Below are 25,076 nucleotides of genomic sequence, written 5' to 3'. Positions count from 1 at the left end.
CTGAAGCTGACACTCCAATACTTTGGCCACCTGATGTGAAGGGCTGACTCATTGGAAATGACCCTGATGCTGGGAATGATTGAAGGTGGGAGGAGAAGGGGACGACAGAGGACGAGATGGTTGATGGCATCAATGACTCAATGGACATGAGTTTGAGTAAACTCCAGGAGTTGGTGATGGACAGGGAGGCCTGGCGTGCTGCAGACCATGGCGTCGCAAAGAGTTGGACACGACTGAGCGACTAAACTGAACTGAAACTTTAAAAACAACTCTAGATATAAGTGATTCCCTATGGTATTTACCTTTCTATTTCACTTAGCATAATGCCCTCCAGTTCATCCAGGTTGTCAAAAATGACAGAACTTCTTTCTTATTTTAGGGCTACATAGTATACTGAGCGACTGCACTTTCACTTTTCACTTCCATGCATTGGAGAAGGAAATGGCAACCCACTCCAGTGTTCTTGCCTGGAGAATCCCAGGGACGAGGGAGCCTGGTGGGCTGCTGTCTATGGGGCTGCATAGAGTCAGACACGACTGAAGCGACTTAGCAGCAGCAGCAGTATATCTCTCTCTTGGTGTATGATATCTTTATCCATTCATTCATAGATGGACATTTGGTTGTTTTCATATTTGGCTATTGTAAATGATGCTGCTCTAAACATGGGAGTACAGAAACCTCAGAAATAATTTCTTTATTTTGGCTATTTGTCTAAAAGTAGGATTGCTGGAACATATGGTAGTTGTATTTTTAACTTTCTCAGGAACATCTGTAATCCCTTCCACAGTGGCCGTGCCAGTTTACACTGCCACCAGTAGTGCTTTTGTGGGTCCTCTTTTTGTAACAGACTTGCCAGCGTTTGTTACCTCTTCTCTTTTTGATGACAGACATCCTAACAGGCAGTATCTCGTGTGGTTTTGATGCATTTCCACGGTAAGTGATGCTGAGCACCTTTACATACACCTGTCAACTTCTTTCACATCTCTTTGGAAAAAAAAGTCTACTTAGGTCCTTTCCAAACTTTGAGTTATTTGATTTTATGCTAATGAATTACAGAAACTCATTGTATACTGTGGAATAATTAACCAATTGTCAGATATAAGATTTGCAAAAAATGTTCTTATTCCATAGGCTGCCTTTTCATTTTGTCGATGGTTTCATGTCATGCAGAGCTTTTGAGTCTGACGCAGCCCCACTTGTCTATTTTTGCTTGCTGCCAAATTAAAAAAAAAAATCGGTCAAGACCAATGTCAAGGAGTTTAATGGTTTCAGGTCTTATATTCAAGGCTTTCATCCATTTTGAGTTGATTTTTGTGTTTGGTGTTAAGATGAAGCCCAGTTTCATTCTTTTGCATGTAGATACCCATTTTCCTAACACTACTGAAGGGACAACCCTTTCTCCACTGTAATGTTTAACTACCTTGTGAGTTAAGCTCTGGGTTATTGGGTTCCACTGACCTATGTGTCTGTTTCTATGTCAGTACCATACTGTTTTGATTGTTTTATAGTTTGAAACCAGGAATTTGTGATGTATCCAACTTTGTTCTTTTCCTCAAGACTGCTTTGGCTATTTGGGGGTCTTCTGTGGTTCCATACAAATTTTCAGTTCAGTTCAGTTCAGTCGCTCAGTAGTGTCTGACTCTTTGCGACCCCATGAATTGCAGCACGCCAGGCCTCCCTGTCCATCACAAACTCCCGGAGTTCACTCAAACTCATGTGCATCGAGTTGGTGATGCCATCCAGCCATCTCATCCTCTGTCGTCCCCTTCTCCTCCTGCCCCCAATCCCTCCCAGCATCAGAGTCTTTTCCAATGAGTCAACTCTTCGCATGAGGTGGCCAAAGTATTGGAGTTTCAGCTTCAGCATCAGTCCTTCCAAAGAACACCCAGGACTGATCTCCTTTAGAATGGACTGGTTGGATCTCCTTGCAGTCCAAGGGACTCTCAAGAGACTTTTCCAACACCACAGTTCAAAAGCATCAATTCTTCAGCACTCAGCTTTCTTTATAGTCCAACTCTCACACCCATACATGACTACTGGAAAAAGCATAGCTTTGACTAGATGGACCTTTGTTGGGAAAGTAATGTCTCTGCTTTTAGCTTTGTTCTATTCCTGTGAAAAATGCCATTGGGATTTTGATAAGGATTGCACTGAATCTTTAGATTGTTTTGAGTATTATGAACATTTAACAATATTAATCATTCAAATCCATTAGCACAGAACACTTTTGATTTGTGTCGTCTTCAGTTTCTTTTATCAATGCCTTATAGATTTCAGTGTATACACCTTTAACTTGCTGGGTCAAATTTATCCCTAAGCATTTCATTTTTTTGATGCTACTGTAAAAATGACTGTTTTCTTAATGTGTATTTCTGATGGTTTACTGTGGGTATATAGAAATGTGACTGATTTTTGTATATTGATTTTATATTATTCACTTAATTTATTAATTCTAATAGTTTTTGGTAGACTGTAGAGTTTTCTGTATATATTACGTTGTCACCTATAAATGAAGACAACTTCACTCTTTGCTTTTCAATATGAATGCCTTTTATTTTTCTCTCCTAATTGCCATGGTATCCTTATCTTCTTCCTGATTTTAGAAGAAATATTTTTCAAGGTTAAGCATGATGTTTACTGTGGGCTGGTCACACATGGCCTTTATTATGTTATGTATGTTCCCTCTATACTCAGTTTTTTGAGAGTCTTTATTAGAAATGGCTTTCTTGGTGGCTCAGACAGTAAAGAATCTCCCTGAAATGGAGACCCAGGTTCCCCTGGATCAGGAAGATTCCTTGGAGAAGGAAATGGCTACCCCTACTCCAGTACTCTTGCCTGGAGAATTCCATGAACAGAGGAGCCTGGCAGGCTATAGACGTGGGATTGCAGAGTCGGACATGACTGAGTGACTAATACACACATACACGTTAGAAACGGATGATGAATTTTGTCAAATGTTTTTTCTGCATCTACTGAGATTATAAGATTTTTATCCTCTGTTTTGTTAATGTGATGAGTCACATCTATAGATTTACAGATTTGACCCATCCTTGCATCCCTGGAATAAATCCTACTTGATCTTGACGTATGCTGCTTGTATTGTGAACTCAGCTTCCTAATATTTTGTCGAGGATTGTTCACATCTGTGTTCATCAGAAATCCTAATCTGTGATTTTCTTTTCTGAAGTGTCCCTGTCTGGTTTTGGTCTCAGGGTGAAGATGGCCTCATAAATGAGTCTGATGGAGATACTGCTCTTCATTTTTTTTCAATAGCTTAAGGATTGGCACTAATTCTTTGAATGTTTGGTAGGATTTATCACTGAAGTCATCTGGTCTTGGACTTTTATTTGTTTTTTTCTTTATTTGATCAGTAATAAAATACCTGTCCAAGTAATTACTAGTAACTGGTCCATTCAGTTTTATGTTTTGTTTTTTCATGACTCACTCTTGGTACATTGTATGTTTCTAGGAATTCATCCTTTTCTTCTACTTTGTCCAATTTGTTGCTGTAATAAAGTCTCTTACGATTCTTTGCATTTCTGTGGAATCAGTTATAATTTCTATTTCACTTATAATTTATTTGAAGTCCTCTTTATTTCAGTCCATATACAGTGTTTTTTAAAATGTTCTACTGAGGTTTTTGGAGAAGTGGCAACTCACTCCAGTATTCTCGCCTGGAGAATGCCATGGACAGAGGAGCCTGGTGGGCTACGGTCCAGGGGGTCACAAAGAGTCGGACATGATTAAAGTGACTTAGCATGCACACAGTGAGGTTTTTGGATGAAAGTATGATTTTCCTCTCTATATAAACATTAGCCAAAAGAAGTAGTTACACGAATATGGGAGCCATTGGCTACACATGGCTACTTAGAACTTAAAGTGTGGGTAGTCCAAATTGAAATGTACAACAAGTAAAAAAAAGAAAATACACCATATTTCAAAAAGACAGTACAAAAAAGGAAAATATTTCAACAGTTTTTATACCGATTACATATTGACATGAGAATATTCTAGATACACTGGGCTAAATAACTGATTTATAAAATAAACTAGTTTTGCCTTTTTTGTTTACTTTTATGATGCAACTACTGGAATTTTTTAAAAATTACTTATGTGGCATGCATCTCATATCTTTTGGAAAGATTGTTGTTAGAGAGGCTTGTATATCCTAAGACATATCAAAGCCAAAAACAAAAACAGGAGAATGATGATTGAGAAATGTTCAACACAATACTGCTCAGTAAAACCCTGACAGTAAAATGAGGGCTGAAAGTACTCAAGCCCACAAAACGGGTATTCTTCATATTACAGAAGTTAACGAAAAGACCATGGCACCTTACAGTCGCATTTGCTTCATTCCTTCTCGTGTCACTGTGGGGTTTTATTGCTTTTACAGATATCATAAATCTCAGTGTTTTCCCATAAGGGAGGCTGTTTCCACTGTATTTGGGAGCAGATATAAATTATTCCAATTTACTGATAAAAGAATTCTATAGATTTATCTGCTATCAGCAACACAGCTTTTGCTGTTCTCAAAATAAACTGCATCTTAAGTCCTGGACTTAACCACCCAGTGGCTCACACATGATTACACAGAGGACGGGATGAAGAATGTGTTGGGCAAGTGAACTCATTTCTACAGAAAACAGCCTACCCGTCTAGGACTTTTCTGCATACAGTGAACCACTAAGACATACAAATAATTTTGTTAAAATAAGAAGAGACATAGCAGGACTCTCTATCTTACTTTTGAGGTGAATGATTCATATATGAATGTTTTGTACATTTAAATACCCTGGTAGAATATATTCTACTGAGATACCAGACATCTCAACACCTCACAACCTACAAAATTCCCCAATACATCCTTCATTCTGTCCTCTGTGTAATCACATATGAGCCACCGGGTGGTCTAAGTCCAGGACTTAAGGTGCAGTTTAATCTGAGAATAACTAAAACTCTGTTGCTGATAGTAGATAAATCTATTTCTCTGTTCTTTGTAAGATCGGCTGTAAATCATAAAATTTACTGTATCCTATATTACTTATGACTTTAATTTTTAAACAAAAAAGATAGATAAGGAATCATACTAGTCCACCCAAGTCTTATATTTCTCTGGAACAACTGCTTCTTAAAACTGGCAAGAGCTGAACATCATTACACTGACCCAGCCACTGAACAGATTTGAACTACCCCATTTGGCAAGTCTTAGCATAGTGGTGTTTCAGCTGTATCAAAGCTGTTACGCTAGCACCAAACTCAAAAAGTAAGCTATCTTGGAGGGACTTAGTTATATGAAATCTAAAATCTGAATTTAAATATAAATTGGTGGGACTTTAGTGGATGTGGATGTGTGTTTGTGTCTGGGGAAGGGAGGGAGTAATAGCTGAAATGAACAAAAACCTCTAGAGCAGAACTGGAATATTTACTTAACTTGAATTCATTCAGAAACAGTCATGAAGACTATGATATCAGAGCTGGACAATAAAGGTAAGCTCCAGAAATTTTCACCATTCAAACTGGAATTCTAAACTTATTAAATTAGCAATTTCTCATTCCCCCTACCCCAAACACTGGCAGCCACTATTTCACTTTCTGTCTCTATGAATTGAATGACTCTTTCCACCGCATATCAGTGGGAAGCATTTGTCTTTCCATGACAGGCTTATTTCACCTAGTATAATGTCTTCCAGGTCCACTTATGTTATCACAAATGACAGGATTTTCTCATTTTTTTTGTGGCCGCATAACATCCCGTTATATATACTCCACAACTTGATCCACGTATCCAGGATGGATACTAGGCTGTTTCCTTGTCCTGACTATCATAAACAGTGCCGCTTCAAACATGGGAGTGCAAATAGTTTTTGAAGTTATTATTTTCATTTCCTTTGGATATCTTCGCAGCAGTAAAATTGCTGGATTGTATGGTAGCTTTGTTTTAATTTTTTGAGAGACCTCCATACTATTTTCTGTAGTGGCTATATCAGTTTACAATCCCATCAACAGGGCAGAAGGGCTTCCTTTTTTCCACATCCCTGTCAGCATTTATTGTCTCTTACCTTTTCGATCATGGGCATCCCTAATAAGCATGAGGTGATTTCTCATTGTGGTTTTGCATTTCCCTCAGATGATAAAGCGTCTGTCTACAATGTGAGAGACCTGGGTTTGATCCCCGGGTTGGGAAGATTCCCTGGAGTAGGAAACGGCAACCCACTCCAGTACTCTTGCCCTGAAAATCCCATGGACGGAGGAGCTTGGGGCAGGCTACTATCCATGGGGTCGCAAAGAGTTGGACATGACTGAGTGACTTCACTTTCATGACTAGTGATATTGAGCATCTCCTCGTGTACCAGCTGGCCTTTTAAGCACAGTTTCTTTGGGAAAATGTCTAGTCAAGTCTTCTGCCCATTTGTTAATTGGAATACTTGTTTTTTTGCTATTGGATTGCATGAGTTCTTTATATATTTTGGATATTACCCCTTATCAGAAAATATACAATATTTCCTCTCTCACAGGTTGATTTTTTTGGGGGGGTTACTTTATTTTACTTCTATCTCTTCAGAACAAGTTACTAAATAAAGTGGCTGAATCTCTGTTCTTCACTCTAGCATCTTTGATTTTTAAAATTTATTTTTAATTGAAGTATAGTTGATTTACCTTCTTATACTTGCTTTTTCGCTTTGTTGGTTATTTCTTTTGATGTGAAGAAGCTTTTTGTTTGATGTATTCCCACTTGTTTTTCATTTTGTTGCTTGTCTTTTAGGTGTTATATCTTAAAAATCATTGCCAAGACCCACATCAAGATCTTTTTTTCATGTTTTCTTCTAGGAATTTCATGGTTTTACATTCAAGGTCTTACATTTCAATTTCAGGTCTTACAGTCAAGTCTTTAACCCACTTTGACTTAATTTTTGTGTGTGGTATAAGATAGGTATCTAGTTTTATTCTTTTACATGTGAATATCCAATTTCCCCAGCAACACAGATTAGAGAGGCTTTTCCCCATTGAGTATTCTTGGGTCCTTTGTAAGGTGTCAGTTGGCCGAATGTGCTTGGCTTACGCGGGGGCCTCAGTCCTGGTCCACTGATCTTTTTGTTTTTATGCCATCACCACACTGTCTTCATCACATTACCTTTATAAGCACAGCTTGAAATCAGGAAGTGTGATGCTGCCTGCCTGGATGGGACCCAGGGTCTGCAAGGCTCCCTGTTTGGGACCCTGAATCAGTCCAGAGTGTGCCCTGACATCCTCGTTAGGTGAACTCACTGGTATTGCCTTGCAGATGGAGGAAGCCTGGGGCTGCGCTTGGTGTTCAGCAAGACCGGAAACAGGGCTGCTGATGGGCAGCTCAGCTTCCTAGGCGTGCTGGGAAGGTTCCCTGGCTGGGTGGGTGCAAGCTGCAGGTGGCAAAAAGTGGGGCTATGAATTAGTCCCCCTTCCTGAACTCAGCCAGAAGAGCAGCTCCAAGGCCACTGATGAGGTCTGTGTGCGGTCCTGACTCCAGCTGACCTGTGGCTCAAGTTCCCTGGCCAGACAGCTTTGGCTCTAGAGGCGATCGGCTCTGCTTCCCCTCTTCTCGGCTTGAGCACTGCTGGCTTATGCAACTTCCAGGAGTCCTCAGCAGCCCTTCCTGTCTGATGGGGCTGGGGCCACACTCGGCAACAGGGATGACTATGACTCCGCTCTTCTGTTTGGGCTGGAGTCAACCAGGCTCCAGGGCTGCAGAACTTCCTCATCGGGGACCTTGTTTAGGCAGACCTACACCCTGCTCAATTGCCCTGGTCAGCCCAGGCCACTGACTTGGGTCAGCAGATGAGCACAGCTGCTGGTTGGGTTAATAATTGGCCATGCAGGTAGGAACGTGGTCTGCCAAGCCCCTCTTCCTCCCCCGTCTCAATCAGACACCCAGGACCGAGCCCCAAGGCTCCCAGGTGATTCCCAAGTGCGAGATCAGAGCAGGGACTCCTACAAAGACACGCACAGTGCCGAGTGCGGTGCGGGGTCGAGTCGGGGGGTGGGGGTGGTTCTGGTTGGCGGCCGGTTCTCCCTTCTCATGGAGCGGGGGAAACCACAGGCTCAAGGGAGACCCCTCTGCATGGTGTTGGGGGCGCTGGCCTGGGGAAGGGGCCATGTAGTCAGCACACAGCTCTCCTCCTGCCCTTCTGGTGCCGGCTGCTTTGTCTCTGGGGTACAGTGGTGCTTCTGGCTCCCTCTGTGTTCCAGGAATCTCTCAGGCGTGTCTTGTTTTGTTACTTGTTGTTTTTAGGAGGGGGAGTAAAGTCGGGAACAACCTGTGCTGCCATCTGGATGACGTCCTTACTTCTTTTTCATTGACGTATAGTTAATGTATAACATTATGTAAGTTACAGGTGTACAATATAGTGATTCACAATTTGAAAGGTTATACTCCATTTATAGTTATTATAAAATACTGGTTATACCCCCATGCTGTACCATGTTTCCTTGTAGCTTATTTTATACAGAGTAGTCTGTGCCTCTTAACCCTCAACTCTGCTGCCCCTCCCTGCTTCTCGCCCCACGGGTAAGTGCTAGGCGGTTTCTCTTTGTGAATGGTTTGTTTTGTTTTTTTTTTTGGTTGTTGTTGTTATATTGACTAGTTTGCTTTATTTTTTAGATTCCACATGTAAGTGACATCACATAGCGTTCTCCTTTCTCTGTATGACTTATTTTACTGAGCACAGTACCCTCCAAGTCCTTTCAGGTTGTTGCCAATGGCAACATTTCCTTCTTTTTATGACTGAGTACTATTCCGGTGTGCATCACATCTTTGTCTGCTCATCTGTTGATGTACACTCAGGTTGTATCCATGTCTTGACTATTGCGAGCAGTGCTGCTACGCATGGTGGGCAGCATGCATCTTTGTGAGTTCATAATTTTTCAGAACACAGAATTTCAGGTTTGACGTTTTCCTCTCGACACTTTAAATGTCTCACTATCCCCTCTGCCTACATAGTCTGAGTCAGAGGTTCTTGGGTTTGTTCCTTCAAAGGTAAGGTGCTTTTCTCATCCAGCTTCTTTCAAGACTTTTTTCCTTATCTTTGATTTTCTGCAGGATGTAAATGAAGTGCCTGGCTGTGCTTTTTTTTTTTTTTTTTCACAGCTGCAATTTTTACCCTGCTTGGTTTTCTCAGTTTCCTGGATTGATGGCTTGGTGTCTGACCTTAACTTGGGGAGAATTCTCGGTCATTGCTGCTTCAAGTATTTCCTGGTCCCTCTTCCCCAGGCCTTGTGTGTGTGTCTCTCTCTCTTTCTCTCTCTCTTCTCTTTCTGGCACTCATCATGTGCATGTTTTTTAATATTTTGAAGTTCTCCCAGAGTTCTTGGATATTCTGTTCCTTCTCCTCTTCCAAGTGTTTTTTCTCTTTGCTTTTCTGTTTTTGAAGTTTTTATTGACATATTCTTAAGCTCACAGAGATTCTCTTCTCAGATGTGACCAGTCTACTAATGAGCTCATCCAAAGCATTCTTTACTTCTGTTACAGTGTTTTTGATCCCCGGCATTTCTTTTTGATTCTTCTTAGATTTCCATTTCTTTGCTCACACTGTCCATCTGTTCTGCATGCTGTCTACTGTATTCATTACAGCCCATGGCATAGTAATTGTTGCTTTAAGTTCCTGGTCTGATGATTCCAAATTCAAGCCATGTCTGAGTCTGGTTTTGATGATGGCTCTGTCTTTCCAAACCATGCACCTTTTAGTATGGCTTATAATTTTCTCTTGAAAGTCAGAATCAATGTACTGAGTAAAAGCAACTGCTACTAACAGGGCTGTCATGGGGAAGGGAAGCATTCCACAGATCTCGGATTTGGTCTCGGTCTTTCACCAGCCTGTGCCTCTGAACTGTGAACTTCACCGTGCTTCTCGGCACCCACCCCAGCATCCCTCGGCAAACCCAGAGGGTCGGGCTTGTCTCTCTCCTTCAGTTCTGGTTTCTCAGCCTGCATTCAGGTTAGGGGTGCTGAGCCTAGCACGTCCAGCAGTCACTCAGATCCCCCTGCATTTTCCAATCGAACTTTCTAGGGTGCCCTGAACTTAGGGTTATAAAGTGGATGACTCACTTCATTTGACTCAGTGTTTTGTGTACATACTTCTCTTGCCAGAACATTGAAAACAGGAGTACGGTATGAATTAGGTCCTCCACCTTCAGCATCTAGTCATTACCATGAACATCATCCTAACTTAATTTCTTAACCCCACAACCACCCGAAATAGATACGGGTTATCAACGCAGTGAAAAATCAAGGTTCAGACAGGTCAGCCTCTCACGGGCAGGGAACGGGGGGCCTCCCTGATTAAAAAGATTTGAAAGTCCCCATCTACAGGAATGCCTGTTGAGCACAGAAAGCAGTGAGCAGCCAAGCCCTTGCTTGTCTCCAGGAGGGAGTCACTGCCAGCTCAGAAATGATTACAAGGAGCCTTTGCCTGCCAGGCAGTGTGCTAGGCAGTGAGAAGATCAGGGTGATTAAGGCCCTTTGAAGGACTCATAGTCCAGCAGGGGGAAAAATACAAATGATAATGGGTAGTAAGTTTATATAAAAAGGAGTCTTATAATACACACTTTGATAGAGGTGAGCACAAACCAGTGTAGGGCCAGCCAGAAGGGAAGAGTTCATATCAAACATGCTGCTGCTGCTGCTGCTAAGTCACTTTGTCGTGTCCAACTCTGTGCGACCCCATAGACGTCAGCCCACCAGGCTCCCCCATCCCTGGGATTCTCCAGGCAAGAACACTGGAGTGGGTTGCCATTTCCTTCTCCAAAACATGCTGAATAATAAGCAAAAAGAATCTGTATGGAGTCTAGTGGGGTGATGAACTGTGGTGATTATCATACAGCTCTGTAAATTTATAAAAAACCATGAAATCAGACATTTAAATGGATGAATTTTACAGTATATAAGTTATACTGGACATCAAACCAGTCAATTCTAAAGGAAATCAACCTTGAATATCATTAGAAGGACTGACGCTGAAGCTGAAGCTCCTGTGCTTTGGCCTCCTGATGTGAAGAGCTGACTCACTGGAAGACTCTGATGCTGGGAAAGATTGAGGACAGGAAGAGAAGGCAGCGACAGAGGACGAGATGGTTGGATGCCATCACCAACACAATGGACATGAGTTTGAGCAAGCTCTGGGAGATGGTGAAGGACAGGAAAGCCTGTGTGCTGCAGTCCACAGGGTCACAGAGTTAAATGTGACTGAGCGACTGTGAACAACAAAGTTATACCTCAGTAAATCCATTCCTAGAAATTGAATATAGTGGTTGAGTGCAGGCACAGAACATTAAGTTGCATATAAACTCAATACTGTGATCAAGTGATAGCTGGAAAATAAAGTGAAGAATAACATTATAAAAAATGTGCTGACGTGTCATGGGGCTTCTAACTTATATCACATGGCACAGGCGGGTTGAGTTTAAAATGGACCTGTCTTTGTCACTGACCAAAAAAAGAAAAAAAATGAAGCTCAATTTTAAAATTCTGATGAAAACAGGAAATATATTTTATTTTCTAAAATTACCTTATTCTGACAGACACCTTACCTGTAAAAAAGAGAATATGCTTTTATTAAAAATGTCAACTCCAGCATTGGCCCTTTCACACTAAAGAACGCTGCCAGATGGGAGGAGGAGGTAGGGCTTCTGAAATAAAGGCTCTGACTACATGTACAATGACTATAGCGTGCTTTCCAAACTGAGAAAAAATTAACTGCAGATATTAATACAGTTAAAAAAAAACACAGTTGGAAGTATACTGGGGTCAAGATGGATGTTAGATGTTTTCAAAAGATGTGTTATGAAAAATTTAATGGGCAACTAAAAATAACTTCCTCATTACTAATCAGGCTCAGTTTTTCACCTAGGAAAATGTAGGTTTTGTGTGTATACTACCATGTACACATACAAAACGCTCAGTGGAATCCAAACAGCTATGGTCTAAAATGTCCCAGGTACTGTGTTAGCCATCATGTGCATATTCATGCAGAAATTATGTTTATTGTATTTCCTTCTAAGCAAAGGCTTAGCAATTGATATAGACGATACAAAATTCTAAATCATCAGCATATTAGGAGAAAACTTTCCTTATATCCCAGCCTCTATAATTTTTTGTATCTCAGGGATTTAAAGTTACTTTGGAATGAGTGGGCTACTGACATTACAGCCACATTCCATTTGCTCTCCAATCTGTTTGCTCAGCATATTCTGCAGTTAAAGATAATATTTGTGAATTATATCGCTTTTATCTCATTTTTCTGGATATTAAAGCTGTTGTAACAATAAAATTCTTAAAAATTCTAAGTATCCATCTCAATCTCATCATTGAGATGCCACTTACACAGAAAGCTGACATCTTTTTTTTTTTTTTTAACTTGTTCTTAATTTTAAAGCTAAAAGTTGGGTGACAAATGTGTCCGGTTTCCTATCTACCTGAGTCCAACATATTTGCGCTGGCTGAGAAAAATAGCTACTTACAGATTAAATGCTAAGTGTGAGCTATGATTCAGATTCTTCATAAAATTATACTTCAGAAAGTTAAGTGAGAGAACTCTCCCTAATTCTACACCCTGAAATCCTCCTTTAAATATCAAAATCCAGGATTCACATTCAGTATCATTTTTAGCCAACAAATTTTTAAGCAAAATCAACTCTTCAGGTCAAAATCTAATTCAAGTTAATAATCACCTTTTTATAACTAAGACATTGCTGTTTTTTTGTTCTTTATCTTATACTCAAAGCATTTTCACTGAACTTCTAAACAGAACAATCAAACCAATAACATCCTTTATACTTTTACCTAATGTTCACATAGATTATCTTCTAAATTTGTGAGTTCCACCTAATATTAACATTAGAATTATTATTAAGATTCCAGCATGATCAGTATTCTTCCATTAGGCATGTAAGTGTGACCAACTGAGTGATGACGGTGTCACCAACAAAAGAAAATCTGTCACTGCTTTATCTTTTTCCTCTTCTGTTTGCCATTGAGTGATGGGACCAGATGTCACGATCTTAGATTCTGAATGTTGAATTTCAAGTCAGTTTTCTCACTCTCCTCTTTCACCTTCATCAAGAGGCTTTTTAGTTCCTCTCCACTTTCTTCCATTAAAGTGGTATCATCTGCATACCTGAGGTTGTTGGTATTTCTCACAGCAATCTTGATTCCAGCTTGTGATTCATCCAGCCCAGCGTTTCTCATAATGTACTCTGCATATATGTGAAATAAGCAGGGTGACAATATACAGCCTTGATGTACTCCTTTCCCAATTTTGAACCAGTTTATTGTTCCATGTTCGGTTCTAACTTGCTTCTTGATATGCAGACAGGTTTCTCAGGAGACAGTTATGGTAGTCTGGTACTCCTATCCTTTTTTTTTTTTTTAAGGGTTTTCCCCAGTTTGTTGTGATCCACACAGTCAAAGGCTTTATGGTAGTCAATGAAGCAGATGTTTTCCTGGAACTCCCTTGTTATCTGCATAATCCAGCAAATGTTGCAATTCGGTCTCTGGTCCCTCGGCCTCTTTGAAACACTGCGTGCACATGTGAAAGTTCTCGGTTCACCTACTGCTGAAGCCTAGCTTGAAGGATTTTGAGCATAACCTTACTAGCGTGTGTAATGAGCACAAATGTACAGCAGTTTGAACATTCTTTGGCACTGCCCTTCTTTTGGGACTGGAGTGAAAACTGATCTTTACTAGTCCTGTGGGCACTGCTGCATTTTCCTAATTTGCTGGCATATTGAATGCAGCACTTTAACAGCATTATCTTTTAGGATTTGAAATAGCTCAGCTAGAATTCTCTCACCTCCACTAGCTTTGTTTATAGTGATGTTTCCTAAGGCCCGTTTGCCTTCATACTCCAGGATGTCAAGCTCTAGGTGAGAGACCACACTATTGTTTATCCAGGTCATTAAGACCTTTCTTGAATAGTTCTTCTGTGTATTCTTGCCACCTCTTCTTAATATTTTCTGCTTCAGTTCAGTTCAGTTCAGTTCAGTCGCTCAGTCGTGTCCGACTCTTTGTGACCCCATGAACTGCAGCACGCCAGGCCTCCCTGTCCATCACCAACTCCCGGAGTTCACCCAAAACTCGTGTCCATTGAGTCAGTGATGCCATCCAGCCATCTCATCCTCTGTCATCCCCTTCTCCTCCTGCCCCCAAATCCCTCCCAGCATGAGGGTCTTTTCCAATGAGTCAACTCTTCGCATGAGGTGGCCAAAGTATTGGAGTTTCAGCTTTAGCATGAGTCCTTCCAAAGAACACCCAGGGCTGATCTTCACAATGGACTGGTTGGATCTTCTTGCAGTCCAAGGGACTCTCAAGAGTCTTCTCTAACACCACAGTTCAAAAGCATCAATTCTTCGGCGCTCAGCTTTCTTCACAGTCCAACTCTCACATCCATACATGACCACTGGAAGAACCATAGCCTTGACTAGACAGGCCTTTGTTGACAAAGTAATGTCTCTGCTTTTTAATATGCTATCTAGGTTGGTCATAACTTTCCTTCCAAGGAGTAAGCATCTTTTAATTTCATGGCTGTAGTCACCATCTGCAGTGATTCTGGAGCCCAGAAAAATAAAGTCTGACACTGTTTCCACTGTTTTCCCATTTCCCATGAAGTGATGGGACCAGATGCCATGATCTTAGTTTTCTGAATGTTGAGCTTTAAGCCAACTTTTTCACTCTCCTCTTTCACTTTCATCAAGAGGCTCTTTAGTTCCTCTTCACTTTCTGCCATAAGGGTGGTGTCATCTGCATATCTGAGCTTATTGATATTTCTCCCGGCAATCTTGATTCTAGCTTGTGCTTCCTCCAGCCCAGCGTTTCTCCTGATGTACTCTGCACAGAAGTTAAATAAGCAGGGTGACAATATACAGCCCTGATGTACTCCTTTTCCTATTTGGAACTAGGCTGTTGTTCCATGTCCAGTTTTAACTGTTGCTTCCTGGCCTGCATATAGGTTTCTCAAGAGGCAGGTCAGGTGGTCTGGTATTCCCATCTCTTTCAGAATTTTCCACAGTTTATTGTGATGCACACAGTCAAAGGCTTTGGCATAGTCAATAAAGCAGAAATAGATGTTTTTTTGGAACTCTCTTGCTTTTTCCATGATCCAGCGGATGTTGGCAATTTGGTCTCTGGTTCCTCTACCTTTTCGAAAACCAGCTTGAATATCTGGAAGTTCACGGTTCACGTATTGCTGAAGCCTGGCTTGGAGAATTTTGAGCATTACTTTACTTGCTTCAGTTAAGTCCTTACTATTTCTGTCCTTTACGATGCCCATCCTTGCATGAAATATTCCCTTGATATCTCCAGTTTTCTTGAAGAGATCTCTAACCTTTTCCATTCTATTGTTAAGGTCTATTTCTTTGCATTGTTCTTTTAAGAAGCCCTTCTTATCTCTCCTTGGTATACTCTGGAACTCTGCATTCAGTTGAGTATATGTTTGCCTTTCTCCCTTGCCTTTTGCTTCACTTCTTTCCTCAGTTATTTGGAAAGCCTCCTCAGACAACCATTTTGCCTTCTTGCATTTCTTTTTCTTTGGGATGGTTTTGGTTACTGCCTCCTGTACGATGTTACTAACCTCCGTTCACAGTTCTTCAGGCGCTCTATCAGATCTAACTCCTTGAATCTATTCATCACTTTCACTGTATAATCATAAGGGATTTGATCTAGGTCATACCCAAATGGCCTAGTGATTTTCCCTCTGTTATCAATTTGAGCCTGAATTTTGCACTAAGGAGCTCATGATCTGAGCCACAGTCATCTCCAGGTCTTGTTTTTGCTGACTGTATACACCTTCTCCATCTTCGGCTGCAAAGAATATAATCAATCTGATTTTAGTATTGACCATCTGGTGATGTCCATATGTAGAGTCATCTCTTGTGTGGTTAGAAAAGGGTGCTTGCTCACCTGACAAAACTGTTAGCCTTTGTCCTGCTTCATTTTGTACAAGGTCAAACTTGCCTATTATTCCAGGTATCTCTTGAGTTCCTACTTTTTCATTCCAATCCCCTATGATAAAAAGGACATCTTTTGTTGGTGTTAGTTCTAGAAGGTCTTCATATAACCATTCAACTTCAGCTTCAATGGCATCAGTGGTTGGGGCACAGAGTTGGATTACTGTGATGTTGAATGGTTTGCCTTAGAAATGAATCAAGATCATTCTGCAGTTTTGAGATTACCCCCAAGTCCTACATTTTGGACTCTTGTTGACTCTGAGAGCTGCTCCATTTCCTGTAAGGGATTTCTGCCCATAGTAGACATAATGGTCATCTGAACTAAACTCTCCCATTCCATTTTAATTCACTGATTCCTAAAGATGTCGATGTTCAATCTTGCCATCTTCTGCTTGACCACATCCAATTTAGCTTGATTCATGAACCTAACATTCCAGGTTCCTTTGAAGTATTGCTCTTTACAGCACTGGATTTTACCTTCACCACCAGATACATCCACAGCTGATTCCCTCTTTGGCCCAGTCACTTCTTTCTTATTGGGGTGTGGGTGCTAAGTTGCTTCAGTTATATCCGTCTCTTGGTGATGCTATGATCTATAGCCCCCCAGGCTCCTCTATGTGGGGATTCTCCAGGGAAGAATACTAGAGTGGGCTTCCATTTTCTTCTGCAGTGGACCATGTTTCGTCAGAAACATAACCAGCCCAACTTGGTGGCCCCGCACAGCATGGCTCAGTGCTTCATGGAGTTACACAAGCCCCTCTTCCATGACAAGGCTGAGATCCATGAAGAGAACACTAGCCAAACTAAAGTTCATTTAAAAAATGATAAAGAGCCCAAACAATGGCCTATTGGTATTTAAAACCACATTTCTGAAAGCTGAAGGCTTCCATAACACAGGATCCGACAGACAGAAAGGTCCGTGTGCCAGGACATCACGTGTCAGCCAGGACAATACAATATAGGAGGGTAGGCAGAAAACAATTTAATTTATAAGCGAAAACAAAGGCATTGAACTATTCTGGTAAACTGAGTTATAGAGTAACATAAAATAGCACAGATTATCCCATGATACAAGGTTGTAAAAATGTTTATTCAGAGTTAAAGAACAGCTATACATAATGAAAGCAAGGTCAGTGCTGCTGCAACCCAGACACTGGGAGAAGCAGGAGAGTGGAGCGCCCAAAAGTATATTATTTACATTTAATTCTGCTGTGTGTTCTAACAACAAAGCTGGATTCATGAATTTTTAATGCTTCTTACAATTAAATATTGTATTTAATCCTAAATACAATAAGAGCAGTACATATGAAGGTCCAAAGTAGAAGACCATTAATTTTCCTTCTGCATGATACTGCACTTATTTTATTTTCCCTTTTCTATTAATTGCTATATTCTCTGAAGGTCCACTGGTAGCTAAATTTTAAGCAATTCTAACTTAAGTTATAAGTGCCTCTTATCCACTTCAACTCACCTTACCATCCCATCCAAATCAGAAAGAGTAACCACCCCTCATTTAAAAAAATAAGTGAACAAATAAAAATAAATGCATGTTTGTCTATTAGGCTGTAAGACTTCTTAAGGCCAAGGAAAATGTCTTAATGCCTTTTCTTTTCTGTGAATTTCCAGCATACTGCCTGGTACAAAGAAGCTTTATGAATTAAGAACAACCTCACAAAGGAAGTGGGGAAGAAACAGTGCTTGTCCTGCAGGAGGGAGCCGAGACCTTCCACAGGCACCTGGCTGACTGCGTTCCTCACTACTGCTTTTATGTGTTTGTCCGGGTACAGTCCACCCGCTCCAGTTGCTCCCAGGTTACGTTCTTGTTAGGTAGAGAACCTGTCTTTTTCATATGTGTATCTACGTTTTACCACAGGGCCAGGCACAGAAACAGCTGCTTCAAAGGTTGTTTGTGGAATAGATGAATGACCAGTAATTCCAGAAGCATTTCATGAGACTATAAATTTAACATAAATCTCTCTTAATATACATTCAGATGTGATCCCTGCCTAGCAAAGATTTGCTAAGAGTATGTGGCTACAGACAGAAAAAGAAACGCATTTAAGTCAGTTCTAATGAGGTGGATGAACCTAGAGCCTATTAAACACAGTGAAGTAAGTCAGAAAGAGAAAAACAAATATCATGTATTAACATGGAATCTATGTTCTACTGATGAACCTATTTGCAGGGCAGCAGTGGAGATGCAGACATAGAACAGGCTTGTGGACGCAGAGGAGGAAGGAGAGGGCGGGACGAATTGAGAGAGGAGCACTGAAACATATGCATTATTATATGTACAACAGATGGCCAGTGGGAATTTGCTGTATAATGCAAGGAGCTCAAACTGGTGCTCTGTGCCAATCTAGAAGGGTAGGAGGGGGTGGGAGGTGGGAGGGAGGTTCAAGAGGGAGGAGACATATGTATGTGCTGTGCTCAGTTGCTCAGTCGTGTACGACTCTTTGTGACCCCATGGACTGTAGCCCCCCAGGCTCCTCTGTCCATGGGACTCTCCAGGCAAGAATACTGGAGTGGATAGCCATGCCCTCCTCCAGGGGATCTTCCCAAAGCAGGGACTGAACCCAGGTCTCCCACCTTGCAGGTGGATTCTTTACCATCTGAGCCACCAGGGAAGCCCATGAATACTGGAGTGGGTAGCCTATCCCTTCTCCAGGGGATCTTTCCAACCCAGGAATTGAACCAGGGTCTTCTGTACTGCAGGCAGATTCTTCACCAGCTGAGCTACCAGGGAAGCCCAGACATACATATACCTATGGCTGATTCATGCTGATGTATGGCAGAGAATAATACAATATTATAAAGCAATTTTCTTTCAGTTAAAAAATAAATAATAATAATGAAAAAGAGTGTGTGGCTACAGAGAAGTGAGGCAGCATGGTACTGTCAAGGGGAGCCAGGATTGCTAGAAAAACACATCCTGGCTTTGTCTCTACACTAGTTCTGTGACTCTGGATTTGTTAATAAATGCTTCTTGGCTCCATTTACCTAGTACATGAAATGGGAATACTGGACTGTACTTTTCAAAAAACTTTTCTTCAGTATGGATTACTTGAGAAAAGTAATATTCAGTAGAACTCTATATATTTTAAAAAGATAAAAATGGGGCTACTTTGGTTATTTGAAGTAGGTGTGATGCTTGTATGAGGTAGAAGTGGGTCCCTGTCATACTTCCCTTTCCCCTCACTCACATCACCTAGGGAGGTCACTAAACATCTCCCTGGACCCTAACTGGAACCCAGTTAGAAACCTATGAGTAAACCTACCTAAGGAAGTAAAAGACCTGTAGTTGGAAAAGCGTGAGATATGGTGAAAGGAACTGAAGATGACACAAACAAATGCAAAGATACACCATGTTCTTCGCCTGGAAGGATTACTATTGTTAAAATGATCATACTACCCAAGACAATCTACAGATTCAATGTAAATCCTGTCAAAATAATAATGGCATTTTTTTTTTTTCACAAAACTAGAATAAATTTTTTTTTCAGAAAAAAATAATTTTAAAGTTTATATAGAAACATGAAAGAGCCCAAACAGACAAAACAACCTTGAGAAAGAAGAACAGAACTAGGGAATCACACTTCCTGGCTTCAGACTACACTACAAAGCTACAGTAATCAAAACGGTATGGTACCGGCACAAAAACAGATACATAGATCAACGGAACACGACAGAAACCCAGAAATAAATCCACACACTTAGGGTCAGTTAATCTATGACAAAGGAGGTAAGAATATACAACAGAGAAAAGACAGTCCCTTCAATAAGTGGGGCTGTGAAAGCTGGACAGCTACATGTAAAAGAATGAAATTAGAACATTTGAACACCATATACAAAAATAAAGTCGACGTTGGGATTAAAGACCTCAATGGAAGACTAGATACTATAAAACTCCTAGAAGAAAACATAGGCAGAACATTCTTTGACATAAACCATAGCAATATTTTTTTTTGTATCCATCTCCCAAGGTTAAAGAAATAAAAGCAAAAATAAACAAGTGAAGCCTTTAAACTTAAAAGGTTTTGCATAGCAAAGAAAACACAAAGACAACCTACTGAATGGGAGAAAATATTTGCAAATGATAAAAAGATGGACGGAAGACCCGAATAGACATTTTTCCAAAGAGAATATGCAGATGGCCAAGAGGCACATGAAAAAATGGTTAACATCACTAATCATACGGGAAATGCAAATCAAAGTCACGATGAGATATCACTTCACAGCTGTGAGAATGGTTGTTATCAAAAAGAACACAAATAACAAATGCTGGTGAGGATGTGGAGAAAAGGGAACCCTCAGACACTGTTGGTGGGAATGTAAACTGGAGCTGCCACTGTGAGAACAGTATGGAGATTTCCAAGAAACTAAAGAACATCCATATGATTCAGCAATCCCACTGCTGGGTAAATATCTGGGAAAAAAGCACTAATTCAAATAGATATATGCACTCCAATGTTTCTAGCAGCATTATTTTACAACTTCCAAGATGTGGAAGACACCTAAGTGTCTATCAACCAATGAATGGATAAAGAAGATGTGATGTATACACACAGTGGAACGCTACTCAGCCACACACAGAATGAAATTTTCCATTTGCAGCGACAGGGATGGACCGCGAGGGCAGAATGCTAAGTGACAAGTCAGAGAGACGAAGACAAGGACTGTGTGACACCACTCCAATGTGGAGTCTAAAAATACAGCCAACCACTGACTACAGCAAGAAGGAAGCAGATTCACAGATGCAGAAAACAAACCAGTGGGGAGGGAAGGCAAAGACTGTGTAACACCACTCCAATGTGGAGTCTGAAAATACAGCCAACCACTGACTACAGCAAGAAGGAAGCAGATTCACAGATGCAGAAAACAAACCAGTGGGGGAGGGAAGGCGGGAGGGACAATACACGGGGAGGAGATCAGGAGGCACAAACTACTAGGTACAAAGTAAGCTGCATGGACATATTGTGCTCATGGGGAATACAGCCAGAACTTAATAACTATGAATGCAATATACCCTTTAAAACTTGTGAATCACTATGTTGAATACCTGTAATTTATATAATATTGGACATCAAGTATACGTCAATAAAAATAAAATAAGAGAGCACCAAGGTTCCTCCTCTGCAAGTGAATATCATCCTACAAATTCTGCAGCAGCACCTTCCCTGTAACTATTGTCTGAACTTTCACAATTGTGCAAAATCTTTCAGGAAATGCTACTTCTTGCATTGCTGTTGCTATTCTTTCTGTGGACTTCATTACATACAAGTACCATACTCCTCAAAGCTTATCTATCAATATCCTGGTATAATTAGTGTCATAGGAAATAGGATTAGAAAATCTTTATCTATAATGATAAGAAGGAGATAGTTAGAATAAGTGTATGGTAGCCACATCATGTGTATTAGATTTTGGAAAAATTTTGGAATTTTTTACCTACTTTACTCGTACTTTCTTTCTGAATGCCATTTTTTTAAAATAAAAAGATAATTAATGTACATAGGCATAGCAAACAGTTTAAAATAAGAATAGGAGCATGCTGGTACCAAGAAAAAGACATGGAATACTCAGGGTTTATGTGTCTTATACAGAGAGGATAAGACACTGGTGGTGTAAAATGAGAACTGGCTGTGCAATTAATCCTTCTCCAGAATCACTGATGAGGCACAAAGAAAAACATTAAGAAAAAAGCACACAGTCCATTCACTAACAGGCTGACATGCAGCATACTCACACTGCCCATTCGAGCTTCTCATTCTTGATTGAGTTGTACAGAGCCTGGAAGGAGAGAAAACAAGATGGAATTACTCTCTTCATCCTGTTCTACATTTGTAATTCAGCAAATGACAAAAGCCGAAAGGCTTGACTGAGTCAGCCAGCGGCTCCCAGGGCCCTCGCAGGTCATCCTGTTGGTGCTGCAGAAACGAGGAAGACACAGGTGAGCTAACGACACAGGGCAGGCAGCAGTCAGAGATACACAGAGACGTCCCATGAAGCAGAACACGTCTTTTTTTTTTATTCTATTAACATTTATTATTTTTTATGTGATATTATACATGTTTTAATGCCATTCTACCAAATCATCCCCCTCCTCCCTCTCCCACAGAGTCCAAAAGACTGTTCTATACATCTGTGTCTCTTTTGCTGTCTTGCATGCAGGGTTGTCGTTACCATCTTTCTAAATTCCATATATATGCGTTAGTATACTGTATTGGTGTTTTTCTTTCTGGCTTACTTCACTCTGTATAATAGGCTCCAGTTTCATCCACCTCATTAGATAACTACGACACACAACACCGGGCTACGTTCTACCACAGTAAAACATAGGATGAACTAAAATTACATCACGTCGTTTGTTTTTCTTATTCAAAATATGGTCATAGAGCTTCATTATTTTGGAAACTGCAACTTCCAAACTGCCTTTGGAATGCTTGGCTACAGATTTTACGTTACTTAAGATGCAATTCATACCTTTTCACTAATGGACTAGGTGTAACAGTTTTCATAACAACTTAATGAACAAGAGAAAAGGAAGTGAGACTGAAGCCCAATTATGGGAAACTATCTCAGAGTAATTTCAGAGTTTTTACATCGATGACTTAGGCAGCTTGTATTGGTCTCACCTCATAATTCTGCCTTACAGTTAGTGAGTGTTACCCTGATGTGTGTGAGGTGGTGGAGGGGGAGACAGAAAGTTCTCTTAGAGCCTTGACAATAACAATGTCATAGACAAGACAGCATATGAGACCGCCTCACCAGGCTCCCAGCTCTGGTATCAACACATTAAACTTTTTGTAATCAAGTTGTTCCACTAAGACAACTAACCTAAGAAAAAACTGCCTCACACCTCTAGCTTCTTAATTTTGAGTAAGATGTTTATAACGTAAGAAAACACAAGAGCATCTCTAAGACATAAAACCAAAACTGCAAACTGCACTGAAGAAAGGATGACTGTGTGCAAACAACAGTATGAAGGAGTCGGAGCATTTTTTTTTAAGAGAGATTTGGATTTATTAGACTCATCTCATCTACTTTAAGATGGGAAAAGCAGGATGAGAGGCTATCAAACAACTCATCTTCCAAATGAGGAAATGGCAGGGTCAGAATGCTCCCCGGGTAGCAGAGCAGAGCAGAACTGCCTTGTGGACCATTTTCTGCCTTTAACACATCTGGCCTAAGTGGGAGAGGCAGTCTACGTGTGTGTAATCAGAAAGACTGCACACAGGTAGTAAAGCCCCTTTCTAGCAAAACTCACTGCAATTGAGGACATAGATGCTTGGTTACAGATTTTATGTTACTTAAGACGCAATACATGCATCTTTAGCCACGTCTTGATGGACTCCACGGGATTTCTTCAGTGTGGCTATAGTAGTCAGTTTAACTACTGGGTAGCTAATAAAATGTAGGACACATTTCATCATTATCAGGACATCAAATACAGAAATTATCATGTCATCAAATATAGAAATGGTAAAACAGCAAAAGAAAATAAGGGGTAAATCAAGACACGGAGACTGTATTGTAAATTGAATGCTCTTTTTGAAGAACTCAAATTTACTGAAGAAGTAGGACAACCTATTATATAGTTAATGTCTCTTGAGGCTGCACGTACAGAAGTTCAGGGTCAATGTCTGGCTCCAGCCTCAGGAGACTCTTGCTGTAAGTGTTTTTAAGTGGATTCTACTACTTGTAAGAGCCGCCTTGAACCCACAATAGTGGGTTTTTGAGAAGAGACAGATCATTAATGGTTCTTTATATACTAACACACACAATACTAACCAGAGAAATTTAACAATTGTTAAAGATAAAAAACTATTCATAAAGGTAGAAAATGATATCTAGGCAACTAGAAAATGTCAAATAAATTCAATTCTGCTCTAGATCAACTTTTTCAAGTGTTTTGCTCTTGAGAATATTTTGCTTGAAGAGATAACTCAGTTTCAAATTGGAATATTCTTGTTACTCTGTCAGCTGTACATCACACAACAAAAATTTATTATAGAGGATCTTGTAAAATTCAACAAACCTGTTATACCAGAAGCCAAAGTCCTCTTTGTATGTGAATATGTGTGTGTGTATGTATGTGTGTATATATATATATATATATATATATATATATACTGCAACAAATCTAATCCTTATCCTTTTCAATGACAAATTTACAAAGGGATTTTCCTGAATCTTTTTAATGCTTTACAACAAATGATTACTAAAGGAAAATCTGTTTTGAAAATGCATCCAACACTCACATACCCTGATCAAACTTTATCATCACCAAAGCAGGGGGAATGCAGCCAAAGATAATTCTAAACATGCACACCTCCCACAAGACTTGATGAACAGCTCTGGAGGTGTACTAAACCAAACCTGAGAGCAAATGAAGACGCAACTTCTAATTATCATTTATGCGACACAATCCTCCAAACCCTTACATACATACATACATACATATACACACACATACACATGTATTTTTTCATTTCATTCATTATGAGGGTAGAATTGGTCAATAAGGTGTCATGAGTATTTACACAGAGCACATTCCTCCTAAAATGTCTTTTCTACACCTTAAGATTACCTTCCACTTGACTGTCTGCTATGTCTTTTTATTTTCTTAAATTTAACTTTTATTTTATCTTGCAATATAGTTAGTGTACAATATTGTGTTATTTTCATGTGTACAGCAAAGTGTTTCAATTATATATATGGCTGCTGTGTCTTATGTAAGGTTGAATAACATTATTCAAAGTATAAATGCATTTAAATACAAAATAGCCACTATGTTCCATTTTTTTAAATCAAGGCATAATTGCCAAACCTAGAAAGCATATTAAAAAGCAGAGACATCACTCTGCTGACAAAGGTCTGTATAGTCAAAGCTATGGTTTTTCCAGTAGTCATGTACAGATGTGAGAGATGGACCATAGGGAAAGCTGAGTGCCAAAGAACTGATGCTTTCGATTTGTGGTGTTCGAGAAGACATTTGAGAGTCTGCTGGACTGCAAGGAGATAAAATCAGTCCGTCCTAAAGGAAGTCAGTCCTGAATATTCATTGGAAGGACTGATGCTGAAGTTGAAGCTCTGATACT

The 25,076-nt window shown here is 40.2% G+C and overlaps 1 protein-coding gene across 10 annotated transcripts in view; it reads right to left on the bottom strand.

The window, feature by feature from the left end:
• Window positions 1-25,076, bottom strand: part of PSD3 (pleckstrin and Sec7 domain containing 3) — a 492,806-nt gene that overhangs the window by 110,413 nt on the left and 357,317 nt on the right. For all 10 annotated transcript variants that reach the window (XM_061404653.1, XM_061404651.1, XM_061404650.1 and 7 more), the window contains one exon: window positions 21,722-21,765. In XM_061404653.1, the coding sequence (XP_061260637.1) occupies window positions 21,740-21,765 (26 nt within the window). In that variant the 3' untranslated portion in view covers window positions 21,722-21,739. The remainder of the gene's footprint in view (window positions 1-21,721; window positions 21,766-25,076) is intronic.

Source organism: Bos javanicus, chromosome 27 (genome assembly GCF_032452875.1).
Source record: "Bos javanicus breed banteng chromosome 27, ARS-OSU_banteng_1.0, whole genome shotgun sequence".
In the NCBI taxonomy this organism is placed as follows: Eukaryota; Metazoa; Chordata; class Mammalia; order Artiodactyla; family Bovidae; genus Bos; species Bos javanicus.
This window is presented reverse-complemented; position numbering and strand designations above follow the sequence as displayed.